The sequence below is a fragment of the Thalia democratica genome, chromosome 4 (genome assembly GCF_965202585.1).
Source record: "Thalia democratica chromosome 4, ktThaDemo2.hap1.1, whole genome shotgun sequence".
Taxonomy (NCBI): domain Eukaryota; kingdom Metazoa; phylum Chordata; class Thaliacea; order Salpida; family Salpidae; genus Thalia; species Thalia democratica.
In genome coordinates, this window is record NC_139168.1 from 73,119,407 (window position 1) to 73,144,584 (window position 25,178).

General features: G+C 27.4%; 1 protein-coding gene across 3 annotated transcripts in view; it reads left to right on the forward strand.

The window, feature by feature from the left end:
- The window catches only part of LOC145833788 (active breakpoint cluster region-related protein-like), a 44,400-nt gene extending 23,299 nt beyond the window's left edge, over window positions 1–21,101 (forward strand). The window contains exons 12-32 of one of the 3 annotated variants that reach the window (XM_082940970.1): window positions 10–163; window positions 524–577; window positions 1,045–1,188; window positions 1,517–1,708; window positions 2,231–2,444; window positions 2,810–2,916; window positions 4,717–4,857; window positions 6,148–6,233; window positions 11,529–11,614; window positions 12,416–12,528; window positions 12,875–12,990; window positions 15,761–15,932; window positions 16,138–16,240; window positions 16,484–16,704; window positions 17,225–17,474; window positions 17,588–17,632; window positions 17,785–17,902; window positions 18,369–18,494; window positions 18,808–18,910; window positions 19,413–19,576; window positions 19,947–21,101. In XM_082940970.1, the coding sequence (XP_082797096.1) occupies window positions 10–163; window positions 524–577; window positions 1,045–1,188; window positions 1,517–1,708; window positions 2,231–2,444; window positions 2,810–2,916; window positions 4,717–4,857; window positions 6,148–6,233; window positions 11,529–11,614; window positions 12,416–12,528; window positions 12,875–12,990; window positions 15,761–15,932; window positions 16,138–16,240; window positions 16,484–16,704; window positions 17,225–17,474; window positions 17,588–17,632; window positions 17,785–17,902; window positions 18,369–18,494; window positions 18,808–18,910; window positions 19,413–19,576; window positions 19,947–20,025 (2,788 nt within the window). In that variant the 3' untranslated portion in view covers window positions 20,026–21,101. The remainder of the gene's footprint in view (window positions 1–9; window positions 164–523; window positions 578–1,044; window positions 1,189–1,516; window positions 1,709–2,230; window positions 2,445–2,809; window positions 2,917–4,716; window positions 4,858–6,147; window positions 6,234–11,528; window positions 11,615–12,415; window positions 12,529–12,874; window positions 12,991–15,760; window positions 15,933–16,137; window positions 16,241–16,483; window positions 16,705–17,224; window positions 17,475–17,587; window positions 17,633–17,784; window positions 17,903–18,368; window positions 18,495–18,807; window positions 18,911–19,412; window positions 19,577–19,946) is intronic. The other 2 variants (XM_082940971.1, XM_082940972.1) reach the window with 2 other exon arrangements.
- The last annotated feature ends 4,077 nt before the right edge of the window (window positions 21,102–25,178 follow it).

The window sequence follows — 25,178 nt, forward strand, 5'->3', positions numbered from 1 at the left end:
ATGCCACAGGTTTGCTTCTGACGCGACGACGCGCTCCAACGATTCCAATGACGTCATAGCGAGGAACGAAATGACGTCAGAGGAGAAGAAGGAGAGGTTGATGTTCGATCTCAACAGCACCATGACTTTTCTGAGCCCTCAGGACAGGGGAGACCTCAGCTCGGTTAGTTTTTTCTTATTATTTATTTTTATCATTATTTATTTAGTAAGTTTCAACACCATTCTTGTATCTTACTTATGATATACTAAACTGTTTCTAATCACTTTACATTTGGCATCTGTTATTCAGTTGCTTCATGTTCGCACTAGATATTACAATAATACTTTGAATATTTTGTGATTGTTTGATTGTATATACAATATGTTTTGGTACAACTTTTTTATGTTTAAAAACGTTAAAGTTGTTCATCTGTTCGGTTGGGTTTTCGTATGCTTTTTTTGATATTACAATTTAACTTATAAATTTATAAGGCATAAATATAATAAACTAACTAGTTTATCTTAAACCTAATTACTTGCTTAGTACCTTCGTGAGATGACCTTCAATAGTCCAGAAGACGAATGTGATTTCAGTTCGGTTGGTTTTGGTTTAGTTTTTTCATCATTTATAACTTACTTAACATATATAGTTTATTATTAAACTTATTCTTTGTTAATACCTACTTGTGTGACCTTCCTGAGGATAGAGTCGAACTCAGCTCAGTTGTTTTTTTTAATAATTTTAGTTAAAATATAAAGTGTCATATTTAGTATTTTATTTGTTAGCTGTTTGTCATAATGTTACTGTTGCTAATTCAATTCTCTACTACTTACTTGATTATTAATCTTGTTTGTATAATTTTTATGTTACTTTTTTGAAAATTTAATTATCAGTTTTGAAATAAGGAGGCAATAAAGTCAGTTTAACTAAAGTAATTGAAATAAATAACAAGTTTCTAATGGTTTGACCAAACGACATCGAACCTCATAATGCAAATCTAAAATGCAGCCAAGACGAACTTCGGCGTCTCATTGTTTCTTCAACTGAACAAAAATTTCTTCCAGATGGACGTGAATCAGATTGCTGTGGATTATAACTATGTTAGGAATGAAAAGGAAGCTGACGATCTCAAGAAAAGGTTCATAATGATCTTTGCCGTGGCCAAGAACGATCTCAAGTACTTGAACCAGCTGGAGCGCGTCAACATTGTTAGTTGTTGTATCTTTTCAAAACATTTGTAATGTTTGTTGATTTAAGAGGTCTGCTAGACAAAATGAGTTAAGAAAAAAATGTTATAAACCTTATTAAAAAAATTTAGTGAAAACATTAAAGTGTATTTAATACTAATTAGTTTATTTAAAGTGTACATAAACTTCTCAAGTTATACTCAGCTATAAAAAAAAATAAAGTTTGAAAAAAATATTTGTTATAGCTTTCAGCTATTTACAAGCAAGTATCGAAAAATTGATCACGCAACACAAAAATCAAATAACTTGAAGAAAAAAAAAGATTAACTAGAAAATAAATCTTCAACAGTTCATACGCTCCCTCAAGCAATCCATGCAGACGTCGCGACCTGTGATTTCGGAGGCTGAGTTCAATATCCTCTTCTACAAGGTGGTCGAGCTGATGGAGGCCCAGCGCGAGTTCCAGCAGGGGATGGAGAGGATTTGGCGGGAACACAAGACCACGGGCTCCATGGAGATCGGCGCCATTTATCTCAAATTCGTGAGTGCTTGAATCGGTTTTGTTAAAAAATACTATTTTATACTTGTATTATATTGTGGCGGGATCACAATGGTGATCGGCTCCATAGTTCGGCTATCTACTTAAAATTTGTAATTTAATGTTTTCACCTGCTTGGGATAGGTTAAACTTTTTCTTTACTGACTGAAAAGTCTTGCAATTTAGTTTCTTAATGCAAAACTGCAAGTTTTAAAATTTTTTGCCTAATTAAAATTGTCACTATAATATGAAGTCAAAGTTGTGATTGTGTAAGATATTTATAATAGTTATTCATATTATCCAGTAGTCCCAAGAGTTATGTGTTAAAACTGCGAGCTTTTAAATTCGTTAAAAAATAGAAATAGTTTGCTTTCTGATAGATTCGAATTGTTCAACATTTTGTAAATATTTATAATCACTAACAAAGTATCCAACAGTCGCAGAGCCTTAATACTTAAATTTATCAGAACAATTCTGAGAACTGTAGTTACGATTTTTTTTGACCTAATCATTCTTACCAAACAGAGTCAGAGCCTTATCACCTACCGCCAGTACCTGGAAAATCACGACAAGCGTCAGACGTGCTTCAAAAAACTCGAGAACAACAAGAGGTTCCAGGCTTTCTTCGGCAAGATCTGCCCCAACACGAGCTCCAACGATGACGTCACCAACAGGGAGATCCAGCACATAAGCGCCGTCCAACAGGGTGATAAACCGAAATCCGCCAACACGCTGGAACGTACGTCATTAATTTGTTACGTCATATATGAGTGATTTCTTGAGTTATAGATATACTTTTTACCCAAACAACTTTGATAGTTGTATAGGTATAAAATATTAATTAAAAATGTTTTTGCTTAGTGTATTTATTCCAAATCTATCAACACCTTGAGAGTGAGTTCATAGTTTAAAATTGTGACGTCATAGATGACTGACGTCATAGATGACTTAAGATTTTTTCGAAACTATTTTATGGATAGATATCAGTTTTAATGAAACAACTACTTTTACAACTTTTTCTTTCTTGTTTATTAATAACTGTATGATAAAGCTATTTAAAACTAAATCTGTAATAAGATTTCTAACAATATTTTTAAACAACAGAAACGCTGCAATTGCCATCTACAAAGTTCTTGGGAGTGAATGAGGTCTTGCGCATCTTCATCCAAGTCACTCCTGTTCGACACCCTGATTATCCCTTACTACGAACTGTTAGTTTTTAATGTATCTTCAAAAATTCTTTTTTTCTATTGATAAAGTTATAACATTGAAAGTTTTAAAATGATATAAAATAATTTTCAGCATGTAATAAAATTAGCTGTTAAGCCACCGTTAAAAACTGTTAGTTTTATATACTCAGTTTTAATTATTTGTAACATTTGCAATTATAATATAAAGATTGTAGTTAAGTTTTTTATACTATTTTACAGCCTGTTTTATGAACTATTATGATTGTTTATTTTACATTAATGCTTATCTAATTCATTAATTTTATATGTTATTGTAATTACTAATAATAATTTTATCTAAGCAAAAGTTTTAAGTGTACTGTAATAGCAGTGGTGGTCTAAAGTTAAGGTAAAGTTGTCTCACAAATTAATTTCAGTAAGTAGTGCTGTACTTATAACCGTCAAAACTAATTCAAAACTTATTTGATATATAAGTATAAATAATAAATCAAATAATGTACGTAAAACTGAACAAACAAAACTAACCTTAGCAAAACACTATGTCATATGGAGATAAAAAAAAACTAAACATAAAACTACTCAGAACAATTTCAACAACCTTAAAGGCTACGACAAAATATCAAGAAACAAACTGAATATTTACTATGAAGCTATGAAGTCTTAACCAACACTTTATTAATTTATAAAAATTAAACATCTTATTGATAACTCATAAAAATGGTCAGTAAAATTAAAATTGTCGGAAAACTTTTAAAAGACCAGTATAAAAAAAAACATATTTGTTTGTATTTTACGATCAATTGTTTATGTTTGTTTGAAGTCATTCTTTTTTACTTGTTGTATGAGATATAAAACTTGACCACAAAAGATAAAAATAGTATCAGCTAAAGTACTAAGCAAATATCTCCACCTTAGAAAAACAAATGTGTTTTTAGTTGTAATAAAAAGTAAATACCTTTAAGATAAATCTAACATTTAAAACTTTATTGCTTTGATATGAATAAGTACAAACACAATTTTTTGTCAAATAAAATAAATTCTTTATCTACAAAAATATTCTAATAAACTATAAAATATGATGACTGAATAAATATAACAGTAACTAGCCTTAAAAATATTTATTTTTAATAAACTTAAACTATTTATGTTTATATGACTAAGAAAGTAAGTGCTGAAAAAATGTATTGTTGAACTGTTTACAAACAGCAGACATAAATGTATATAGCTCATTTGAAATACCCTTTGTTGATTTATATATTGATTTTTATCAATTGTATAATCCATTTAGTAAGCATTTTCAACGCACTTAAACACACTTAAGTGAAAACCAGTGCTTTAGTTTGTTATAATTAATTTAACTTGACAAAAACGATTATACAACGCAGAAATAAATAGTTATGCTATGGTCAAAATATTTTCTACTTATACTCCTATTAGTGTATTTTGTATTTTGTAGATTCATCTCAATAATATCTACTTAGAAAAGTGTTACAGTTTCAAACCTACATAAATAAAAAACTAGCCATCAACTAAAGAATAAACTAGTTTTAACTTCTCAACCAGCTTTACTCATAAAGTTTAATGTATTTATTATATTTATCTTAAAATAACTTATTTACTTAAAAAGAAAGTTTTTTAATTATGGCACTGTTAATCAATGACGTTAATTTTCATAAATATTTACTTTAAGCTAAAAATTATTAAACTAATTTGAGAGAGATTTGACTATTACTATAAGCTGTATACCACTATTTTTTAATTTAAAGCTTTAAAAAAACCTTGGAAGTTTACAAAACATCCTTATTGTAACTTTCTCAACAGTGCCTAAATTCTTTCAATGAGGTTCTTAATGTAATGGACTTTAAAATGTCCCATTATAAAGGAATGAAGGTTCCTTCATCACTGGCTGCTAAGAGGAGGAACGCAAATAGGAAAAACGTAAAACACGGCCCCATGGTCGAGGTATTTATTTTGAGTTAATATAAACAAAAAACGTTAAAAATATTTTATTTATACAAGTTTAATAGACATGTGTTTATCACGATTTATAAATGATAAGTTTGTTAAGTATTTTAGTCTGGGCTTTTTTAATGATACTTTAATAGTTGTTGGAAAAAGTCTTAAAAAAATTAAATAAGCTCTTGTTTTAGTAAACAACAAACCACGTTTGAACAAACATTAAGATACCTTTAGAACAATTATTGCTACTTAAATATCTCTCTCAGCTATCTAAGTATTTTAAATAGCAAAGAAACTTAATAGATAAAATAAAATCTAACAAAACAAAGTAATAAACAAAATTGAAAGTACTAGTAATAAACATACTGTATGCGTTTATTCTACTGAAAAAAAATAAAATTAAATTGACTATATTAAATAAAATTTGTGTGAAATTCTTATCAGTAAAATACATTATCTAAATCATTAATAAATTCTCCGTTTTGATGTAGACCATATGGTTTTAAGTATACATTGTTCACATCTGTTTTAAAATTCAAGTACTTTTTAGTTCTTTCATGCTGAAATACTTAAGCAACTGAACAAATAGATTAAAGTCATCATGAATCGATTTAAATTGAAATAAATTTATGTAAAAAAAAGTATTTTTTTCAAACTTTAAATATTAAACTTAATATCTTTCATATAACAAAAACGTTTTTGTGCTATTTTGTTAGGTTTTCGTATTTATTAAAAGAGTTATAGTTTGCCGGTACTAATAAAGCTCCAAAACTTTGATAATTGTTGTTTAATTAACCATATAAAGCAAAGCAATTGAAATAATAACAAGCAATACTCCACAGTTAAGTGACGTATTAAGCTTTAATATCGGAAATGTAATTAGGTAGTTTCGGTAATTACACTCAATCGATAACATTCATTATAAGTGCTAAAGAAGTTTCAATTGAATGACAGTAGTGAGAATTTTATAATCGCTTTAATTAATTCAAACTTTTTACCAAAATTTTATTGTCTGAAAGAAATTTAACTGCCACACTAATTTTATTATGCTTACTAAGCCTAATACACTTGTTACATGTTTTCACGAATATGTACACGAATTAAACTGATAATATTGTAAATATTTAGTTCAGTAATGGCAATTTACATTAGTATAAAAATTTAAGTAAAACAAAATTACAAATATAAAACAAGGAATGAAACAACCAGGTCTTTCCTGACGATAAAGTAGCTTCAAGTTTGTCTTAGTAGAAAATGCAAGTGAAAAAATAAATTAAAATATAAAACAAACAGGTGTTTCCTGATGGCAGCAAAAAGTTGAGGTACTGCTTCCTGACAAAGACAGAATTCATCATCACAAAGCAGAAGACACCTCCTGGGTTAGTTGTTAACAAATTTTATGTTTAAAATACATAAATTGTTGTTATTTGTGGCTTTTTATAATAAAAAAGCACCTTGTGTTTTTGCCAACCAAAGTTCTTTAAATCTAATTTTGATTGTGTAATTTAGTATTTGAAAGATAAGTAAAAAGGTACCCAAATTTATAAACATCATTTAAAAAAAATAAAAAAATAAAAGAAAGAAGAGTGTTGAGTATTAACCAGTTTAAATTTTTAGTACTGTTAAAACTAAAATCAGTTAAACTTTAATGTTTTATTATCTTTTGTTTTGACAAAAAAAAACGGATGTAGACGATAAATTTTTTTTGGTAACAAAAAACATACATAACTACATTTTTGTCTTCTTTGTGACCTAAATACAGAAAATGAAAAACATCATTTTTTAGCCTTAAAAAACTTTCAACTCAAATAAAGTTTTAGTCACGTCCTAACAAATTAAAAACAGCCAAGGAAAAAAACAAACATGTTTTTACATTTAATAACAACGCCCTACCATGTGACTTGAATCATTAGTTTAAGCTCATGACGGAAAATAACGTTTACTGCAAAAATCTTGTGGTTTTTGTTATGCAGATTTGACAATGCTCAATAAACTTTTCAAGTATATTGTAATAAGGCTTGTGTACACAGAATTTTCATATAAAAGTTCACGTTTAAGTGTTTAATCTGGTTATATTGATTTCATAGCTACTTGTTTACATACTTGACATTAAAATGTTCTCAGTATTTAAGTGTAATATAACTTTATACTTTAAAGTGAAATAACTAAGAAGAAGCTTTTATTAAATTTTTACCTATTATTGTACAGTACATACCTAAATAATAATTTGTTAAAAATACTATCAAAAGTAAACTAGTACAAGTAAAATAACGATAAAAAAATGCTGTTTAATATTTTTGCTTACCTTACTTTCATTGTACAGAAACAAACTTACATTTTGAAAGCTGATTATAAGATTTTGTAAGCTACTTGAAATTTCCTTACACGTCCAGGCCTGTTTAAAATTTTGCTAACTTTGAAAAAAGTAAATATTTTGCCAAGAACTTAAATTAATTTCACTCAACTGTTTAAACAATACCAAATTTTTCTAGTTTCTTTTTGGTTTTTGTGACTATTTTTTAGTTTTCAAAGCTGAATGTCAAACTTTTACAGCGACTTGAAAGCTATTTTTAACTTTGAAAAAAGCATTTTAAATTGTTAAAAGCATATTAGTCACAAAAAAATTTCAATTGAAAGTTATTATTACAAAACCTGTGTTTAAATATTCAATGTAAACAGTTTGCTTAGTAGCAGCAAAACTTTTTAGGTTGCCCTTTTAAGAATAACAAGTTAATAAGCCTTAAAACAACTAGGAAAATATTAAAAAAAGAAACAAGTTTTGAACTATAAGCAAGTGCAACTTGTTTTCTTAAAAAAAAGTAAAATTAATTATTCATTTCAAAACTTAAGTATTGTATAAGCAAGGTAACAAAATATGTTGACATTTTAGGGAAAATGTGATCAAAATACATTTTTGGCAAAACACACCAAAATTGGATTAAAAGTCGTAATTAAATTGAAACAAAAATAAACTTTGCCCTTTTAGAATGAAAATTATTTTTAAAATAAGCTTGGCAGCGCTTTAAAAAGGGGAAGAATAATTTGGCATTGTTGTAATTATTTTTTGGAAGTAATCAATTAATAATAAAAAGTAGCTCAATACCGCTCAAGTGGTAGGAATTTTGCTAGTAAAACTGAAATACTGAGAAGTAATTGGCTTTAAATAAGAGGAAGTTAGATTTAATCTTGCAATTTTTTTCAGCTTAGCATTGGGTTTGCAAATTACCTTTACGAGATTAAGTGAAAAACTTCAGATTTTATGTTTTTTTCAGACAAGTAAAGCTTTCAAAACCGCTTTGTTAATACCAAAAGTACTAGTAAGAAGAAAAAATATAAAGATTTTCCGATAAAGGTTAAAAAAAGTATCCCCTAAAATTAAACAAACTTTAACGTAAATAATCTTTTTTAAGCATGATAAATCTCAAAACAAGTTTATTTGGTGTAACTTTATTGCGTTTCGAAATACATCCGAACTTAAATAAAAAACATGAGAAATTACATGTAAACTCTTGTGCAAACAAGTAAAACGTAGTAATGTAAATGTGTTTACTATGATACAATGTATGTACATACTATGACAAAGTTGTGTAGTAAATTACATAGATGTTGTTGAACTTCACTTAATCATTAACTAATTTGTTTCATGTATGTTTATCAGTGTTTGTGGTTTGACTTCTGATTAATAGTTTTTGTGGCCGTTCACGTTTTCAAGTTTTTTATTAATTAATAACGTTTAATTTACGTTTCTATGGTTTTCATTCAAAGTTAATTAAAAGCATACTCGGCTAAATGGTTAATTTTGTTCACTTTTCTGTAGTATCTTTTTTTTTTCTTTTTTTTTTCTTTTTTATTTTATTTTATATAACCTCGAAAAACTTTCTATGATTATATTTAATCATAAAGTTTACTCAACCAATATTTTAACTTTATTAATTTTTTTAATCTGTTTTTTGACATACGTTTTACTGATTTTTAACCACAGTAAACATCGTTGATAAAGTAGTAAACAGTGGTTGAATAAGCTTTGTGATTAATTAATTAGTCTACAATTTTAATGATGATTAGCCATTAAGTTTATTGGTTGTACGGTACGACTAGACTTTAAATTTTCTTCAATTGCGAATTTTAGCTGTTTAGAATGCTTTATCATACTTTTATCAAAATGATATTTTTCCTGTAACTATTTATTCCCTATACTTTTAGTTTTGGCTTATGTGTTTAAATACTTACCGTTTAATCATAGTATTACTATTTCCGCTTAATAATAAAACAGGAACAACTTGTGAAATGCATTTTGTTACAAAAATACTTCCTCAAACTTTAATTTTGTAAGATTAATAAAAACAAAAAAAAACAACAGTGTTTATTTTAATAAAATTTTAAAATAGTGATTATCTTTATAACTTGGCAAAACTCCCTTAGTTTAAACATCAAAACTTTGTTTTGAGAAAAAGTAACCGTAGAGTCAAATGAAAAAAAAAACTTCAAACAAGCATATCAATAAAAACTTGTGATAATAAATTAAGATTGAGTGGCCGAATTGTATTTCATTTGTTTAGTTAAAATTAATACAATTTCCGGTCAATGTTATGTTTGAATGTATGCGTCATAATGCTGTTTTGTAAAACAAATGAAAACTATTTTGAAAATATTTTAACATAATGGCCTGCATATTTACTTGATCAAACTAATATTTAATAAAGTTCTTGTTTTTGAATATGGACAGTTATATAATTTTTCAAACTGTAAAGTAAAAAAGTTTAAATTATTTTTATCTAATTTTCACAAAGTCTTTCGTATAAGAAGTCTAACATTTTGCTAAAAAATAATGTCTGACAAATCTAAAAAATGCTAAATCTTAAAACAGCGGTTTAGTAAAATCGATAAGATTAGCATTTAAATTAGTTAATGATGAAGTACTGATGTTAAACTAATTATATTAAAATATTTCTGTACCGATAATTATGTTACTTCCTGTTTAAATTTAGTTTACACCTACTCAGTAATAAAAATACTTTCATCTTCTCATTATTCAATTACGCGTGTTAAATGTAGCATAACGTTTTTAAAGAATTTTATTTCTTATATAACTAGTCTAAAAATAACAGTGTAATAAAACTGTTTGAAAAATAAGAATTTAATTTGCTGTTATAAAATGATTAAAGTTGTTTTCATAACAAGAATTTCCTTCTTAATTAAAGTTTCGACATTGAAATAAATAATATGCATTAATTAGAAATTTAATAAATAATTTTTTTTACTTATGTTAATGACGAATGCTATGAGCAAATAAATGTTGTTTACAATTGTCAAAAGTTTTTAATAGATTGTTAATTTAACTGAATAAGCTATTATTAATAGGTAATTAGTTTAAAAAATTCGCAAAAACGTTCAATTATTTAAGAACTTATGTAATTTTAAATTATGTTGACGCAAATGAAAACAAATTGCAATTTATTGTTGTTACTTCCTGTCCGCTAAAAATAGAACCTACAATTCAGTTCCTGGGTGGTAAATTCATTATGACGTCATTCAAAAGGGTTGTACTATGACGCATGACCGGTAACAGACAATAAGTAAGCATTAAACTGACAATTTTAAATTAAACATGTAAAAGTGTGGGAACTAATATGTTAACATGCCGTTTTAATCCCCTGTCATGCTTGTAACCATGGAATAATTATAAATTATGAAGCATCCCTTTTACACAGGACAAAAGTAAAATTTGTAGACTATTAGCCCTAAAATCATGGTAAGAGTAAAGTCTTTACAAATTATATAAGATTGAATCAGCTATTATGTCATAAGCTTGATATAAATAAAAGTTTCTTATGAGCTTAACATAAATTGTAAAACTATTCTTTTATCCCTAAAACCGAGGTGTATATGAAATCCTTTTTGATTTAGGTATGAATGCATATAATATTTTTTTTAAATAAACTTGATATCCTTTTGTTTGATAACAATCTATCGTTTGAAATAAAAGTAATTTTTTGTTATTGATACTTAGAAACTTAAATTACCTACATAACAAACTATTCTATTAGTTAAAATGAGAATTAGATTACAAACACACCTTGTTGTAAAATTTAAGCAAACAAACGATAATGAATTTACGCGAACAATTTCGTCCAAGAATTTATCGACCTGTTTACTTAGACAAAAACGTTTAGCAATTATCGATTGTTATTTGACATAAAAACGATAAAAGATTTGTCGTTGTTTGCCCTTTAATAAGCACCAGTGGTAGTTTGCATTGTAACTATTTTAAATGTTGTTTTCCATATAGCATTTTGTGAGTATTTTTCAAAAACTATTTTAAGTTACAGGATATGTTTATTTTTAGAAAAACGGCATTAACTGTATGTAAGTGACGTAGTTAAAAAAAATTGTTTTGTTTTTGTTTTCTTGATTATATTCTCTTTACTTTGTCGTCTGTATTTTTACAAACTAGTCTGTCTACTTTATTGAAATTTGAAGTTATATATTAATATTGCAAACATGTTACAATTTAAGTTTGGGTATTCAACGTGAAATTTTGTGAACTAAAACATAACTTTTAATTCAATAAAAAATATGTTTATTTAAGTTTATAACAATTAATAGCTAAATTTAGTTTACACTTATTTAACTTTCTAATTAGCACAATTAATAATAAATTATTTTACAAACAGAGTATACAAGAACGTGAGGGCACAATATGAATTGAAAAACTTTGTGCAGCTCTCCGATGTTACGTTTCAGCCGGTTTCAGAAGACCGTAAGTTTATACTTTCGTTTTTATTTAGTTAAAAAACAATTATCTATATGCACTTTGAAATAACTTGAAAAACGTTATTATTTAAAATTTTAATATTAAAAGTTGTTATTTACCTGGTAAAAAGATGTGTTGTACAAGCTATTTAATTAATGTAATGGTATTACGTTTAAATATACTGTTTACTATGTTACTTGCTATACGTACAACAAACTTAAAAAAATTAGGCTTTAAATTCTATAAACAAATTGCATAAACCAGTTTGTCAAACTTATATCCTTATAAGGATATACAGATGCATAAAGATCTCGTGACAGTTTGGCCACGTTGAACTTTTTATTCATTGTTCAAAGCTTTTTTTAATACATCACCTGCTTCTTTTGTTTGTTGAGAAACAAAACAGACTTTTAATTTTTTTTAGTTTTCTAAAGTATTTTACTTTTTAGACTGTTTGAACCGAAAAATAAATAATGAAACATAAGTTAAACATAAAATTATTAACAACTCTGTAGTTGATAAATATATTATTATATTCTTAAAACACTATTCGCTAATATTAGCATAGAACTGTTATATTACGTGTTTGATGCACAGATATTGATGAAAGTGACATTTAATAATGATAAAATATAAAAATTTTTCTTAAATACTCACAAAAACTTTAGTTGAAAAATAATTGTGTCTTCTCTCGTTAGATTTGAGGTAGATTGTATAACAAAGTTAATGTATAGGTTTTAAAGAAAACTCCATCAAAACCTATACAGTACAACATACACAAATATCTAATACTTTCAAATATTTCAGTCGAGATACCTCCTCAGGACGCAGACATTGGCATGACGTGGAGAATGATTCAGCAATACAGATCCGAAATTGAAGAGGAGTTGGTGAAACATATGCAGAAGAAAAAGAACAAGGTGAATAAAGTTTTTCTAGTTGCTTTGATATTCTTCTTGATTATTTCAGTTTAAAACGCTAATACATTATTTAATTTAGTTGAATTTGTTTCTAACATTTGTTTTGTGGGGATTTTTATGTTTTAATATTTCATCATATTTAAAGTTTTGTTTTTGACTTAAACTTTGTAAAAAATCTCTAGTTCTAAAGTTTATGTTATGAACAAGATTGATTAAAAAAAGTCAATTAATAATTGCTTCTATTCTCAAAGTTTATTTAAGATTTTTAAACTCAACAAAGTTTATTATAACTTAGTAATGAAGCATATACATTTACACTCGTTTAATACTCAGCTTTGATTTACAGAATTCGCTAATTAAGTTTACCCAAGAACCCCAGTCAACGAGGGAGAAAAAGCTAAGGAGGTTATTGGATGCTGAGACACAGAAATATAGTGAAAAAAGGTGCAGCCTTCCTTTCAGGTTTGTTGGTTTTATAAGTTAAAACTTATGCGCTAAGGTAACGTATTAAATATAAAAATATTTATTACAAACACTGTTGGCTTAAAAAAAATAACAATAAAATGGTTATTTACTAAGTTGTAAAAGTTAATTTATACTAAAATTTACTTAAACTAGTCAAACTAGTTAACAAACTTTTTTCTTGTATATTAACTAGTTATTATGATTTGAATTAATTGTATTTACTTTGGTTTGATAAATCAAAAACAAAATAAGCTACAACTAGTTACCCAAAGTATTACTTAAAAAACAAAACGCTGAAAATTATAAAGAAAGTTATTAACAGTAAAACGCAAGTTATTTTTGTACATGTAGTACTAGTTTAAGTTTAAAGTTAAAAACGAAACTGTGCATTCTAAAGAAAAGATAATTGTAGGTAAAAAGCAATTTTTTAATCTAGCTTTTGGATGTTGCTTAAATTAAATATTAATGTTAAGTACAAATTGCAACTATAAATAATTAACGAAGTTGTTTAGCTGTTAAGAAAAAAATTGCATGTACAAAAAGCTTAACTACTTTTGAAGTAAAATTCTGTCAAAACCATGGAACTTCTGATTGATTATACGGAATATACATAATTATACCCAAGAAATACAAAACATTTGCAGTTAAAAACGCATTAAAGCAACAATTATTTCTAAAGTATTTTGGTATTGATAAATTACATTGAAGATATTTGAAAAATCACTGTAGATTTTTGTATCTAATGAAAGTTTGTTGATCAACAGGTTTTATTTTTTTATTTACTATAATGTAGCCAAAAGGGAAAAGAGTTATTTAAAATTATTATTTTAATAATGGAACTTTTGTGCCGGGCATGTTTAACAAACAATCTTTTAACTTAGTTCACCTGAGTGCAATAAGTTCATTTAAAATTAAAATTGTATTAGTCACGTACTAATGCTAGTAGATGCTACCATGTTCTACACAAACTCAATTATGATTGATTTCACCAAAACTTTTTTACAAGTTTGGTCTGCTGGTAAAGTGACTTTAACAAAGACAAATAACATTTTTGTTTCTAATTTATAAAAGTCTTTCTGTTTATTTTCAATCAGACAAAGCATAAATTTACACGTATACGTTGTGTCTAAGTTGGTTCTAAAACTTACTTTAAGTATAAGTTAAGAATTCAAAACATTTTTTAAATCCACAAACAAAAAAAAAATTATAAAAAAAAAAACTTACAAGTATAATTAAAATTTAATTCATCAAACTATTTTCGTTCACTAGTTTTAGAACTCGAAGTAGCTTTGCGGTTTTCAAAGGTATTTAACCTGTCTGGTACATCAGCTCAAGACAGAATATTTACAAGTTTTTTCTGACACAGACACAACATTCGCTTAAAATGTGATTAATCACACTCTCATTGTTTATTCGTTTTAAACATTAGCAAAAATTCTTGCGGTCACATTTTCAAGTGCTTAAGCCGTCTGCTAATATCAACTCAACATGTCTCGTTGGTTTATATATATATATACTACAAGTGAACTGGCGTCAACAAGTAGCTACCACTAGACTGCAGTGACAGTTTGAAAAGAGACCACACAAATATTGAATGGTTTCAGATTGACACGAGTTAAATATACTGAGAGCGTATGTGCAAAAAGTTAAGTAGCTTGGTACGAATGGCTCTAGTTATTTTGATTCATGAGATAGTTTGAATATAGCACATTTAACTTTTAAACTGAAAAACTACTTTGAAATAATATGTCTATTGAGCTTACGTATCATTGAAAACTTTGTTTTATCATTCTCTTAGCACTAAGCAGTTTATTAATATTTATAGTGTCTAAGTTTTTCTAACTAACTTACAGTTTTTTTAGTTTGAATAAATCGTACAAATAGTTTTAATGTTTTAAATGTGTAATTGGTTAAGTAATATAATGTAAAGTAGTAAATAAAAAGAGTAATAATAATACGCTGAAAATGTGAGTTATGTTTTAGGTTATGCTTAAGAACTGTTATATATTAAAACAGTTATATATTTTCAAAAGCTCTCGCAAACCTAATTGAAAACTTATCCTAAAAATATCTTTTAAAATTTCCATAAATATAGTTAACATTACTTAAAATATGCAAAAAAAAATCAAAGCTAAAGACTTTTCAAATTATTTTTGTATTAAATTTAGAATTTTATATCTGTGTACTTTTCCTGTGTACAATGACGTAACGAATAAATAGGTCATTAAAGTTTTTCTTTTAAAAGTATTAGTTTGTTATTGTAAGTCGTACTGCCTAGTTATATAAAAAAAATATCAAACGAACTACTAAATAAAGACTTCAAACTATTGATGAGAAAATAGAGTATGATTATAAACTGTTGTTTACATGTTGTAAGGTTTAAATAACGTTTAAGTTTTTGTAGGAAGTACATTAGCTTTGAAGTTATAACATTTTTTGTTACAGACTATCTTGTAATATATAACCAAGGTTGGTTAAGTTATCAAGTAAAAGTATTGGTTTAAAGTTATAAACTCATAAAAACAATATAGATAAAACTCAAAATACAAAACTGGCCAAGTTTTAATACACAATTAACTTTATACTAATCATTGATACATTTATATACAGTAATTGTAATTTAGTTCTATTAGCCATAAAACTTACATTCTTGAATAAATTCAACATGATCAAAAATAATACTTTATTGTAATCTTAGAAATAAACAGTAACGACAATATCAAAACAACAAATATTACAATTATCAGTATTTTTTTTCTTCTAACAGGCTGTACATAGGTGCAAAACCCATGCTTTTCCTGCTATCCAGCGAGATGCAAGTAGCAGATTGGAAGGAGAAACTTGCAATGCAGCACGTATCCTGCTGGAACAAGAAGCAACTCACCAAGGAGGAAATTGTGTCGTTTCTCAACGAACAGGCCAGCAAAATAAGACATAACGTTAGTATCGAAATTGTTTATTGTATTTTGGTTAAATTTTCTAATAAAGTTCATTGTATATTGGCTCAAACTGCATTTTATAGTATTTATTGTATACTAAATAATATAAAAGATTAAGGTTTTAATTACATTTATAACCGTGTTTACAACCTTACAACTAGTTTTCAATTCAGGCAAACGTTAAAGTAAATGTTTTTTTCTTCAGTCACTTGCTGCAAATATGCTGTCTGAATGTGAGAACCCTGAGATCCTAACGGGAGAACTCGATGTAACTGTTCATTCTGCATCTGGATTTGATGCTGTTTGTGGTAAGTATTTGTTTGTTTACTGTTATCAAAACTACCAGTTAAAAAGTGTAGAAATTTTAATCAACATAATCAAATGATATTTGAATTTGTTGTAGAAACATACATAACTCTTTAAAATATACCACTATAATACCACAGTCAAAGCATTCAAACTCTGACAGCAAATTTTGTAGAAATTATTCAAACCTTAATGCTAAACACGTAAATTTCTTAACACGTAAATGAAACGTTTCTTCCAAACAGCTCCGTTCGTGAAAGTTGAAGCCGATTCGTTCGGCGAGTTCCAGCAGATCGCGGCAACTGAACCAAGGATGATGACGTCACGAAACGACGTGGTGACGTGGCAGGATAGAGTGACGTCACTGATGGTGGAAGGATGCAGCAAGATGAACCTGCTTATGTTCCACATGAGTGAGCAGGGGGAAGAGGTGTTGATTGCCAGGAAGCAGATCAACTTGACCAACGTTTGTTTTGTTGTATTATTATTTAGATAAACAAGTTGTTATTTAGACTAGTAACTTATACTTGAAAAGAGGAACACGTCTATATGAACAATGATTCTATAATTAATCTTTTTCTAACTAGACAGCTACGTAGAAAAGACAAAAAAAAAAACAAAACAAAGATTAAAATTATATTAACAGCTAATATAAAATAATTTGTAACCAGAGTAACATAATAAGTTTAAGTTTTAAGTTCGTAATAGTTCAAAAAATTAAGCCATGCGCGAGTTTTAAGGGAATTTATCATTTCAATTTATCATGTAGAAATTGTAGATTTATGGCTAAATTAAAACATAAATGAAAGCTTATTCAATTTTTACTGTGACCAAGTTTAAAGTTTATAATAAACACAGAAACATCTCGGCGATTACTAAACCTGGCGTAGCACAGGAGTTTTTTAAACGTTATAAACTTTTTTTGAAATTTATTAGTCATACTAAAATTTGATAGAAAATTTTATTTATAACAAACATTCTCACAGGAACTTTTCGGTGATTTCAACACTTGGCGTCGCACCACGTTCCACTTCAGCGCGTCCAACCTGCAATGTGACGTCAGCTTGTCGTTCGAGCGTGGCAGGAGGAGAGTGGAGAACAGCTACGTCACGTTCGGGGTCGACATCGAGTTTGCGGAGAGGAGTGTTGAAATGGGTATTCCCCTCATTGTGAAAATACTGATTGATAAAATTGAAGAACGAGACATATCACAGAAGGGTATCTACAGGGTTAATGGTGAGTAAAAATTAGTTGTTAATACAAAGTAACATAACACACATACAACATCAAACACGATGTAAATTTTTATAATAAAGGAAGAAGAATAAAGCTTTTAACTATTTAAACAGGTCAACACAAGGAAGTCTTAGATCTTATGGAGCTGGTAAAAACTGGTAAGTTATTTTTTAATAATTATGATTTAACTATTATTTGTAATTATTTGAATTTTTAAAGTGTATAAACTGATTAAATAGTTTTAAACAGAAAGCAAGATAATTCAAAGTTATAATTCATGTAAATATTTTTAATCCTGATAAACAAACAGAGGGTAGTGAAGCATTGCAACAAGCCATAGTTGATACCGATTTGTATACCTTGTGCTCACTCCTGAAGAATTACTTTAGTCAACTGCCTGATCCTCTCATCTGCTCCAAGTTCTACCAGTGAGTTGTTAGAAATACTGATAAAATAGTTGTGACGTAATAAATGAAATGATTGTTTTGTATGAGCACTTTTGAATTTTGATACAGTAAATTTTCAAAAGAAGGACTTTAGAAGATGATAGTTGAATATTTTGTTTCAACTTAATAAGTTTTATAGACTTAGAGTTTTTAACATAAGAACTATTTTTTAAAACAATAAGTATTTAAAAGTTAGTTAGTTTTAGTTATATTCTTACAAGAGAAATAGTTAATTTAATATTTCATGTTTTATAGGGAGTGGGTGAAACACTGATAAAATAGTTGTGACGTAAAAAATGATATGATTGTTTTGTATGAGCACTTTTAAATTTTGATACAATAGATTTTTTAAATAAGAGCTATATTTTAAAACAATAAATATTTACAAGTTAATTAATTGTGGATATATATTTTTATAAGAGTTAATTTAATGTTTAATGTTTTATAGGGAGTGGGTGAACGCGAGCCAGCTGACTAATGAGGAGCAGAAGATTGATGTTTACACGAGGTTGCTATTTGCTCTTCCTCGAATAAACTTCCGCACTTTGAGAATTCTCAGCCTTCATCTTGTTAGGTTTGATTTTGTTGATATTATTTTGGGTTGTTTGTGTCATTATAAGTTAAAAAAATATCAAAATTAAAGCTATTACAGTAACTATTGATAACGATACTTTAAAAAACTAAAGTTTTAATCTGAATTTTAACTTGTGGTTTACTATAAACATTTAAAAGCATTGACATACAAGTATTTGATGAGTTCATTGCTAAAAGATTGTTAGCATTAAAAGTATGCTAATTTAAAAATATACTTTCTATCATTCAAACACATTTTAGTATAACAAAACAAACAGTTACATTCAAACTTAAAATGTTTTTTATTCAATTAGGGTGTCGAAGCATCAGCACACCAACAAAATGAACATGGAGAATCTGAGCACAGTATTCGCTCCAACTCTCCTGTATGACCCCAAACAACTGCTCAACCCTACTGTTAGTATTTACAAGTTGAAAAATAACAAACTGTAAACTTGTACGATGTATCTAGATACATTACTTATAGTGTGCTATCTGATGATAAACTAATTTTAAGTCCTTATTTCATTGTCTAGGGAGTTTATTAGAAAAATTATTAGAATTTTTTTATTTTATTTTTTAAACGAGTAAATATATAATACTAACCCAAAAAGTTGCTTATGCTAATTTAACACTCAAGTAAGTACTCGATCTCAAGTTAGAACGGATCTACTTAATTGTTAAGTTGCTAAAAATTAAGTTTGTTATTTAAAAAGTTCTACAATCTGAGCAAATATATTGCACAGTATAAACTTTCAAATTAAACAGAAGCAAAAACTAATACTCAGACAGGCAGTCTTTAAATTAAAAATACTAAAAAGTTTGTTCAAACTTAATACATTAATAATATGGTTTAACTTGCCAAAGTAAAAGTGCTGAAAATAACAATCAAATAACTTATTTTAAATCTTCATCATAGATCAACCTACCAAACTGCCAGGAGAGTCTGGCGTTTATCTTTGAGAAGATAGATTGGTCCAAGAATAGGAACGAGCTGATATCTTCGGTGGAACAGAAGAATGTTTCATCTTCCACAGAAGTCAGGCCTCCCAACTTGGATCTGCAGAAGCCTTATCCTAGAAGGTTTTTAAATAAATGAGTTTTTACAAAACAAAATTAATAGATATGCATAACTGTACAGCTTTATGTTTTAAAATTTGAACAAATAGAAAATCGTTTAAGTAAGAGTCATCAACCAAAAAAAAGAGGTATAAACATTTTCATAAGAATAAATTTATTTAATATTTGTTTGGCAAAATGAGAATTGATATTATTATGTAACAATATTTTTTTGTTAATTTTAGTTTTGTAATTTTTTTTCTTCAATTGATTTAAAACCTTGCTGATAAAGTTTGATTAAGACGGTAGAGCTGTTTAAACTAAAAATATATAATAGTATAAGTACTGTACACATATATACGAAATTTGGATAAAGTTTACAAACTATTCGCAGAAGCCATGACTACGAAACCATTCGGCCGCTGATCCAGGAGCCTTCGACGTCAGCGAGCAAATTCAATGAGTACTTGTAAATCATCATCAAAAATATGCTCAGTAATACGTAAAGTGACGTAAAGAGATTGTGATACGTCATAATCTTAATTCTACTGCTGATTTGCTAGTGAGCGTCTTTTGAGCTCTTTTTGGTGTGTGAGAGTGTTCTTGTTCCATCACTAGCTTCATAAAAAGTTTTAAGCTATTTTATTTTACAAATACCAAGTAATTTTCTAGTGACATGTTGTTGAATAATTAAGTATTTAAAACTTCTTTTATTGGTTGTTTATTAGAAAGCCTAAAGCTGTTTTGAGCTCATCAATGTTGTTCCAAGTAGAATCGCATTCATGACGTCATCACTGCTTAACGTAGACGTCATACATAATAATGACGTCATATACAGATGTGACATATTGTTACATAAGTTTTTGTTTTTGATAAAACTATAGTTTTGTCGATTTTCTTTGTTGATAAGTTGATAGTTCTTTTAAAATTTTAGTCTCACTTATTAGAAAACTTTTTTTTTTCTTTTTGACCAAACTTACTTTTCGATTATCCTTTGAAGCTGTCCAAGCTTTTATGGTGTATTGAGGTTTCATATAAAATTTAATGAAAGTATTGTGACCTTGTGTGTTTGAATTTCCTTGTTATTAAAAGAAATATGCATTTTAACTATTTTCTTTTTACTCGAGTTTAGTACAAAGTTGTACACTACTAAGTGATGAACTACTATAGTTTTGGTAAAAACCACCTTTAAAAAATTCCTTACAAATTTCTTATAAGTGCTTTCTAGTTAATCATTCTTTAATCAAAACTTAACACTTGATTTTACATTCTCTTACTCCATACTATAGTACGTTTAATTTATTCTTGCAGTTAAATCTTGTTCTTATTTAATTCAAGTGCAGTTCTAAGCTATTGTTGACAGTTCTCATAATAATGTGTTTACAAAAGATTCTTTTTTTTAAGCTGTTTTTTATTATTTTATGGCGTCACTTTTGCATATTCAAGTTTTTGGATGCAAAGTTTGAAAGCCTAATACTTTTTATGCTTTTTTTTCGTATCAACAAAAACGTTTTATTTTGCTTAAAATCAAATTATTATTTGAGGAAATAAAGCCAAAACTCTACGTTTTTTCTAACTTTAATTAACTGCTTAGAATAAAATTTTTAAGCTGTTATCATGTTGCTTTTCGCTTTAATAAATTTTTTTAACTTCTGCGATTTTTTTGTTCATAAACTAAATACTAATTTAATTGTGTTTATTTTAGAAGAAAAATATAAAAAAGTAAACTCAATATTAATCAATAAACGGTTTTAGCAATAAAGTAAATTATTATGTGAAAGTGAGTTTCATAAACTGTTATGTTTAAAGAAACTTTGTTTTGATAAGCTATAAGTAGAAAATAACTAACTTTAAATATAAGGTAAAGTAATAGTTTTACTTTTATGTTTTAACAATGTAATTATCTAATGTGAAAAGTCTAAGGTTTTTTGTTTGAAAAATTATGATTTAAGACTTGAATTAAAACTAGTTTACTATTTAACGATAAGTTACTGATAGCTTACTTTATCAATAAGAAACTTTTGGACTCTCTTGAATGTTTTGTTTTAGTATAAGTACTTACCAAAATTATACAGAGTAGACCAGGGTTTCTCAAAATGGGCGGTACCACCGCTTTGGGGAAGATTTTAGTAAGTTTGGGGGAAATAATTAGTAAAGGGGCTACGGGGGGAATTTTAAAATTTGGACGAATTAAAATTTTCGAACTTACACTAGATATTCTTGATTTGCAGATGAAAAACATAAAAAAAGGTATTTTGTGTTTTAAATGGTAGCCTTGTTGGAGGGGCAACAGCCTTATTAATTTTTTAAAGAGAGCAATTAAAAAAAAAGTTTGGAAAACGCTGGAATAGATAGACCTTATGAAAATTATAATATTATGATAAATTCAAATTTTGTACTACGATTAAGATAAAGTAGTTCGGAGCTTGACCCAAGTAACAGCTTTTTTTTGGTTATGTTTTTCATGTAAAAATAGTTTTCTTTATGGTGGGCATATAGAAATTCCAGTACATGGTATTGCATAATTAAAACTTACCTTATTTGAATTTTGATTCTGAAAATTTTATAAAATATGTTTTCTAATTTTATATAAGGCTAGAATAAGTTTCATGTTCTTAATTCTATACATTTAACATTGAATGAAGTTAGTTTATAAAAGCCAAAAACTGTTAGCAGTGCACAATATCTTCTTCAAGGTAAGTTACATTATCTTTTCAAATTTTAGAAGCTATTGTTTGCGTTTTATTATTTAATCTTAAATTTCGTAAAAATATTTATTTCAAAATCTAACCTGTCGATAATCGTAACTTTTTAATTGTTATAATGAAAAAATGTGCATTTATACAGTGAGTCGTAAATATTGTGCAGTAAACAACGAAAAACCCCAATAATGTTTATATACAACATAAAGTAAAGGCAATGAAACAAATAAAAGTAAACAGAATTACTATCAATTCGAAAACAAATGTTTATCTATTCAGCATCTTAAAGTTTTTCAGCAAGTTTTTGGTATTTATCCTCAACTAAAGTTTTGTAACTATTTTCACAAATATCTTCAAACTCTTTTGACAACTTATTAAATCTTATTTCTATAAATTGAAAATCAGTGCCTATGTCGTCATATTTGAATATGTTCCAATAATAGTTCACAAACATACTGTTAATATTCAACTTACTGTCAGTATATTCGTCGTTAAACTTTTTTAATTCATCGAGGAAAATATATGTTTTAGATGCATCAACGTCAATATGTTCAAGCATAAATTTGACTTTTCTCAAAACAAACTCAACTAAGCCCCCACAATTTTCCAACATATTTTGTATACAGTCAAACTTATCCTTTAGAACTTTTTGTTTTCCGTCTGATAGTTTCATAGAGGTATATTTTAACTTAATTCCCGCCTCTTTCCAAATTTTTTCCTTTAGATTGCAAACAAGTTTAAAAAAATTTTGCATGTAGTTATTATACTTTTGGTTTGTCTCCTTTTCACGTATATTATTAAGTCGAGGGCAAATTTTACCATACAATTTTGCTGCTGATGTACCTTTTGCTAACTGATCGAGGTTTTTCTGAAGTTCATTTTCTTCAACTTTTATTAGTCTGAGAGTCTCCTCAAAAACATTTTGCTGCTGAAGTAAATCGTTACGAAGTTTTAGAACCTTTTTCTCAGAGTTTGGTCTCGTTTTCTTTTTACGTTTTTTCTCAACACTCTGTAACTTATTATTTGAAGGACAGGCTCCTAAAATTACTTCGTTATCAAAAGCTTCTACACTTTTGACCTTCGTTTGTTCTTGAGTTTCCTTATTATTATGGCTTGTACTTTTTGAAGTTGGTTCTGAACAAACCCCTAAACTAACTTCTTGACTTTGATCTGTCAACTGGTCTGGATTTTTCTCATTAGTATTTGCCATGTCTGAATAATTTTTGGAGTTTGACCCTTTACAGCTTGAATCAAATTTTGGAATTGATTTTTTACAGTTTAAATCAAATTTTGAGCTTGACTTTTCAGAGTTTGAGTCGATTGTTGAGGTTGACTTTCCATAATTTGAGTCAATTTTAGAGGTTGACTTTTCATTATTTGAGTCAATTTTAGAGGTTGACTTCTCATTATTTGAGTCGATTTTTGAGGTTAAATTTTCAGAGTTTGAGTAGATTTTTGAGGTTGACTTTTCAAAATTTGAATCGATTTTTGAGATTGACTTATCATAATTTGAGTCGTTTTTTGAGGTTGGCTTTACACAGTGTGAATCGGTTTTCGAGATAGACTTATCACTGTTTGAACTGAGTTCACGGTTACTTACCGATATCTTTCGGATTACTTCCTTACTTACAATTGGAGCGGCATCACTTTTACTTTTATTTGTAAACAAACATAAACCGTTTTCAGATTTGCTGTTTTTGAATTCATGTTTAGCTAATTTATCTTTACTAAGTTTCGACACAACTGTAGGTTTTGTAGAAAAGAGTTTTGAAATATTAATGCCTTTCTTCAAAACATTTTTATTTTGTACAAAATCATTCTCTAACAATCCGTTTAGTTTATTTTACTTTTAAATGAAATACCGAAATGCACAAACTGTAGCAGATATACCAGCTACACCCAGAATAACTTTGCTTAAACTGACATCAAAACTTAATCTGAGTTTTATCATTTTACCAGTTTTACAAAACACTCACCTGTAAGTAAAAGTATCAACAAATTGTTTTTAATAAAACTTAACAATAATAAACGATTAAGTTTTTCAAAACTTTTAGCCAAAAGAGGCAAGCTAGCTTCTATTTAGTTATAAATGTTTTTGTAATTCTTTTTTCTTATTATATGTTTTGATTTTTAGACACCAAATAAACAGATCTCAACTACTATAGAAGAAATAATGAATTTATTTCTTTAAGACTTTATTATAATACTTTTAAGACAAACCAAGTTTTGGTCAAAGACCTCGTCAGTGCTTAAATAAATGTTATTTAATATTTTCTTTTTTCTTATAAAATTTTAGTTGGAAACGTATTTAGCAAAACATAATACATTTTTTAAGTATAAAATACATTTAAAAATTTTATTAACTCATGCTTAATATAAAAGTTATTTTTCAAAGTATGTTTTTGTTTGTTTGGGTAACTAATTAAGGTATTTAAAGTAAAACTTATCATATTTTAATCAGCTTTGTTTTTGTAACTATCTGTAAAAAATACAAATTTTTAACTGTTTATACACAAAACCTATCAAAAATAAACTTAAGCTAAAAAGGGTTTTAAGAAAAAATCTAATAAACTATAAAATTAATAAGTTCTGAGTTAAAGTGTAAGTTAACTAAACTTAAATACCTAGTTTATTTTATTACCGACCTAAAAGTAAACATTTTCATCAATCATGATTATAAGTGAAGTTTTTAAAAGAATGCACAATTTTATATGTACTTGAATTTAAATTAACAAAATATATACCTATTGGATAAAGTTAAACTTTTTTGCAGTTGTTTCAACGTTTTTTAGTTTTTTTGTTTAATACAAATTATAGATGTGATACAGTAATATAGCAGAAAGAATTAACATTATGCATTATAAATATTATTAATCTACAATAAACTATAGTTTTCGATTTTAATAAACACACATATAAAAACT